Source organism: Tubulanus polymorphus, chromosome 3 (assembly GCF_964204645.1).
Source record: "Tubulanus polymorphus chromosome 3, tnTubPoly1.2, whole genome shotgun sequence".
In the NCBI taxonomy this organism is placed as follows: domain Eukaryota; kingdom Metazoa; phylum Nemertea; class Palaeonemertea; order Tubulaniformes; family Tubulanidae; genus Tubulanus; species Tubulanus polymorphus.
Genome location: NC_134027.1, coordinates 24,881,927 through 24,886,079, shown reverse-complemented (window position 1 = coordinate 24,886,079; position 4,153 = coordinate 24,881,927). Strand labels below are relative to the sequence as shown.

The following is a 4,153-nucleotide window of genomic DNA, read 5'->3' as shown; positions in this document are numbered from 1 at the left end:
CTCTACACAACCCGAGTACACGCACAAACGAGATTCTAATGTTTTCTTCGAAGGCCTTTTAATCCGTCGTTACGAAGATTCACGGGCGCTAATTTCGCCAGAATGTTTGTATTAAGTCACCCGACCAGAAAACCTAACTCCCTGTGACTTTGATATATATATATATATTGTAAACTTATTCATTAACGTACAGTCCGCTGCGAGTAGGCCGAACCTAGATCATAAGCAGTACTGCCGTCCTTAACTTAAAGAAAGCAGAATACGTAAGTAACATATTTTTTTCAAAGTTTGCTTATTTAGCAGTTGAATTTTAGCACAGTTCTCAATTGGTCTTCGCTTCTGATTGTAGCCTTTTAGTTTTATATGTTATAGTTCGTATATACTTTATTATATGCCTGTTTGACCTAGGCCTACTGTCGCGAATTTCACCATGGCAACGGGATATAACTATAAGGGATTCAATAGATATTCGTTTTGAAATTATAGCAGTTTAACAATTTGGCGAGAAATTAATCGTTTCGACTGAAAAGTTATTTTTGTCCCGTTCGGAAAATTAGTTAGAAATCCCGTTAGAAATTTCTAGAAGCAAACATGAAATTAAGATGCACGAAGCACAGACTTTCAAAGGTACAGAAGATATCTAACACTTTTCATTTCATTTTGGAATTTTTGGAAAAAATCTTCATAAAAACATGATCGATTCTACCCAGTTTTGGTTTGAACCGCTGGAGGGGGTGTGGCGCGAAGGAAGGGGCGGGGCATCTATAATGCAGTGTATTTCATCAATATTTTTCAAAAGTTTTCAAAATTGTTTTCACAGCTTATTTCGACAATGAACTATTTGAAAGCTACGGGTAGCGGTCTGTTGGTGGCGACTGGCCTTAAGAAAACGGCTTCCCCGAAATTCGACGTCATCGAAAGCTTTGTAAGTATGAGACTAAAAAACCAGCTTACCATTCCGTAGAAAATGGCCGACTTCTATATTTGATATGACGTCACACAGCTTCCTCCTGGTGATTGGATATTTTCAGCCATGTTTTCTGGTGGAGTCTGTTTAGATCGAATCACAATTAGTAGGCTGATGATGTCGTGTGGGGATTAAGGGTACAGCCATCTTTACTGGAAGGGACGCAATGCATATTCATACATTTTTTTTACTTTTGTTAAACCTTACTAATTGTTTGGATCTTGGTTTTCCCACCTGGACCGTTCACTAAGCCTCGCGACGGGACCACGTGAAGTGTTGGCCGCACACTGTAAGCAACCAGCAGGACTCGAACCCGCTTGTCACGCAGCGAATGCAAAATCATCGCACCCTCATTGCACTGCGCTACTAAACGGAAGAGAAAATTTGACAGCGGCTCCCGTTTCCTTATTGTCCCTTATACGGGTATTTCTCTTTACTTAACCATAACTTCAATTCGTAAGTGCAGATCCACACCTCTCGTGATTGACACAATCTATAGATATACATTGCATTAAAAATAACTCCGCAAGACTCGGAATGTCACTCTCGTACTTGACCTTTTTCACCTTTTCCCCCTTTTTCCGTTCCAGTTCATAATATAGAATATTTGTTTTACGCGTTCCATTCATGCAATACATATAATGAGTTTATACAAGTATAAGTGCCCAGTGCGTTGATATGATATGATTTTATTTTCTAAAGAATTTTTACAAAATTAAGGAACAACAGCTTAACATGATATAATATAATATAATACTCAAAGTAGTAGATTCATAAATGATTTATTAATTTGTCTTCTTTGCGCAGAATGACTACGAGGAACGCGAGTATCCGACGACTCGCTGGATCAGCTGCACGGTAACATCGAAGAAATACAGTGACGCTTTGAGCGATGGATTCTGGAAATGTTACAGATATATCCAGGGCAAAAACGATCAAGGTATGACCATAGCGATGGCCGACTTTGAGGACGTTATCGGGCTATTTATTCTATGGAGGCATTCTAGAATCGTTATAAGAGCACGTTAACATAACAGATGAAAAAGCAAACGTTAAACGTTTTAAGATTCTAAAATTACACGCTCGTTCATGCATCGTAATTAAAGAAACAAAATTGTAATCTTAAAAAATTGCACGTTCGTTGCTGTATCTAAGGACTTATAACACACCAAGGTGACATCATCATGAAATTTAGAATTCAAGCTGTTCTATGTAATCGTTTTGCAGAAAAATCATTCGAAGTGACCTTACCGGTGATATCGGTGGTCGACCGACAAGAAACTGAGACAGAAGTGGACGACACGTTTACGACGTCCTTCTATCTCGACGAGTCGGCGATTGAAGAGGGCAAAGGCATCCCCAGACCGACCGAGGAGGGTGTGTACATCGAAGAGAAACCATCGATGAAACTGCTTGTGAGGTAACCTGAACAATTATAGTTACGGTAGAGTGCGTATTTGGACATTATATAAAACTGACCAAAGAAAATACAGTCGACTCTGTCTCTTTGGTACTGGTAAAATTCTACCCTATAGTTGGTACCAAATGCCGAATACGAATTTGCAAAAGACAGTTAACTCTTAATCTGGGGCTGGTTGCATAGTCATAGCTTAGACTTAAGACCATTCTAAGATTAATTTAGTTCTATAGCCAATCTAACACCTTAAGACCAGTCTTAAGATTTAATACTACTTTCGGACTTACTGACTGTGCAACTTGACCCTGGTTCGGTAAAATTCTATCCCAAATTGGTGTCAAATACTGTACTGAGTAAGAGTTTGCGTAATTCGGAAGACTCTGACATTAGACTATGTCTCTTACTCAGTTAATCTTTCTGGTAAAATTCTACCCCGAGTTGTTGTCAAATACTGAGTAAGAGTTTGAGAAAGACATTAGACTCTATCTCTTACTGTGGTAAATCTGAGATGGTGAAATTCTACCCGAAGTTGGTGTCAAATACTGAGTAAGGGTTTGAGAATACAGCAGACTCTGCCTCTTACTGCGGTTACTGGTACTAACTTCTCCGAGTGTTTGTCAAATCTCCGAGCGTGTGATAAAAACAATTTCAACGATTATATTCCGATTAGGTAAATGTTGTTCATATTTTGCGTTCGCAGGAAGTTTACCGGTTTTACCGGTAAGGAAGCGACATGGATAGCCGAATCGAAGAAGCTGTTGGTGTCGAGTTTGGACAAGGGCTACGTACTCGCTGAACATCCACCGGTCTTCGTCCACTACGATCCTCCATTCAAACCGATGAACAAACGCAGCGAAGTTTGGCTCATTCTAAAACCGGACACGCCCGTCATCGTAGAAGACTTGCAAGAAAACGGAGAAGAACAGCCGCTGGCACAGGAAGAACAGCCGCAGGCACAGGAAGAAATATAACCAGTCCAAACGAGAGAATGAAGTGACAAGTCCAAACAAGAAGTAAAGTAAAACCAGTCAAAATGAGCAGGAATAATGACCATTCCGAGATTCCATGTTACCAGTATCTGGGTTATGATATCGTTAAGTTGTTTTAGATGAATTGTGAAAATAGATATATTTTTTATCAAGTGGAATAAATTTGAACTAGTTATAACTGAAAGCTGTTCGATTTTTCGTACGATCTGTTGGCTAAATTTTCCTGTTTATATTTCAAGTAGATTTTTCATACCAAGTCTATACTTGAGGCTAGGTTGTTCATAGAACGTCCGATCGGTTGTGACGCGCTACCTTGGCAACGATCACAACATTATCGCTTTAGTTTTTCAGACCCCGCGGATCCTGGGTGGATTTTATGATTAAAACTAAACATTTTTCGAATATCCGCGCAAATACTCGCCTGGTAAACAGCTACAGGCATAGGTCGCGTATAGCCTTATTGTTTCCCGTATAATCAAGGCACGGCTCGAAAACGCCAGTAAAAAAATTATCCAAAAATGGAAAATTTCATCGAGTGAATTATGATTCAAGATAACAAATGACGTCACTCTTCATTTGTCGTCTGCGGCTGGGAGTCGCGAGGTTTGCCGAGATTTCGATGAATGAAAACATCGTCCATACATTATATGAAATGGTGCAGTAAGGAAAAACACAGTCCGAAATAACTTCAAATGTTTCGACTAAATCCTGATAGTCATCTCCTGGGGAATAATGAAATATTTCTGAAAGAATATCCGAAGATTGAAACATGGAATGAAA

At 39.4% G+C, this 4,153-nt stretch overlaps 1 protein-coding gene across 1 annotated transcript; it reads left to right on the top strand.

Annotated features, from left to right (window-relative positions):
* Nucleotides 1-220: 220 nt before the first annotated feature.
* Nucleotides 221-3,355, top strand: LOC141902234 (heme-binding protein 2-like). The gene is made up of 5 exons (XM_074789875.1): nt 221-263; nt 821-925; nt 1,775-1,907; nt 2,195-2,387; nt 3,085-3,355. Exons 2-5 carry the CDS (start codon nt 833-835, stop codon nt 3,353-3,355), a joined length of 690 nt encoding a protein of 229 aa, XP_074645976.1. The 5' UTR covers nt 221-263; nt 821-832.
* The last annotated feature ends 798 nt before the right edge of the window (nt 3,356-4,153 follow it).

Excerpts from the sequence above, each read along its gene's own strand:
- LOC141902234 (XM_074789875.1), top strand. The coding sequence starts at position 833 with ATGAACTATTTGAAAGCTACGGGTAGCGGTCTGTTGGTGGCGACTGGC. Across the intron at positions 926-1,774 it reads TCGACGTCATCGAAAGCTTT|AATGACTACGAGGAACGCGA; the intron begins GTAAGTATGAGA and ends TTCTTTGCGCAG. Across the intron at positions 2,388-3,084 it reads TCGATGAAACTGCTTGTGAG|GAAGTTTACCGGTTTTACCG; the intron begins GTAACCTGAACA and ends TTGCGTTCGCAG.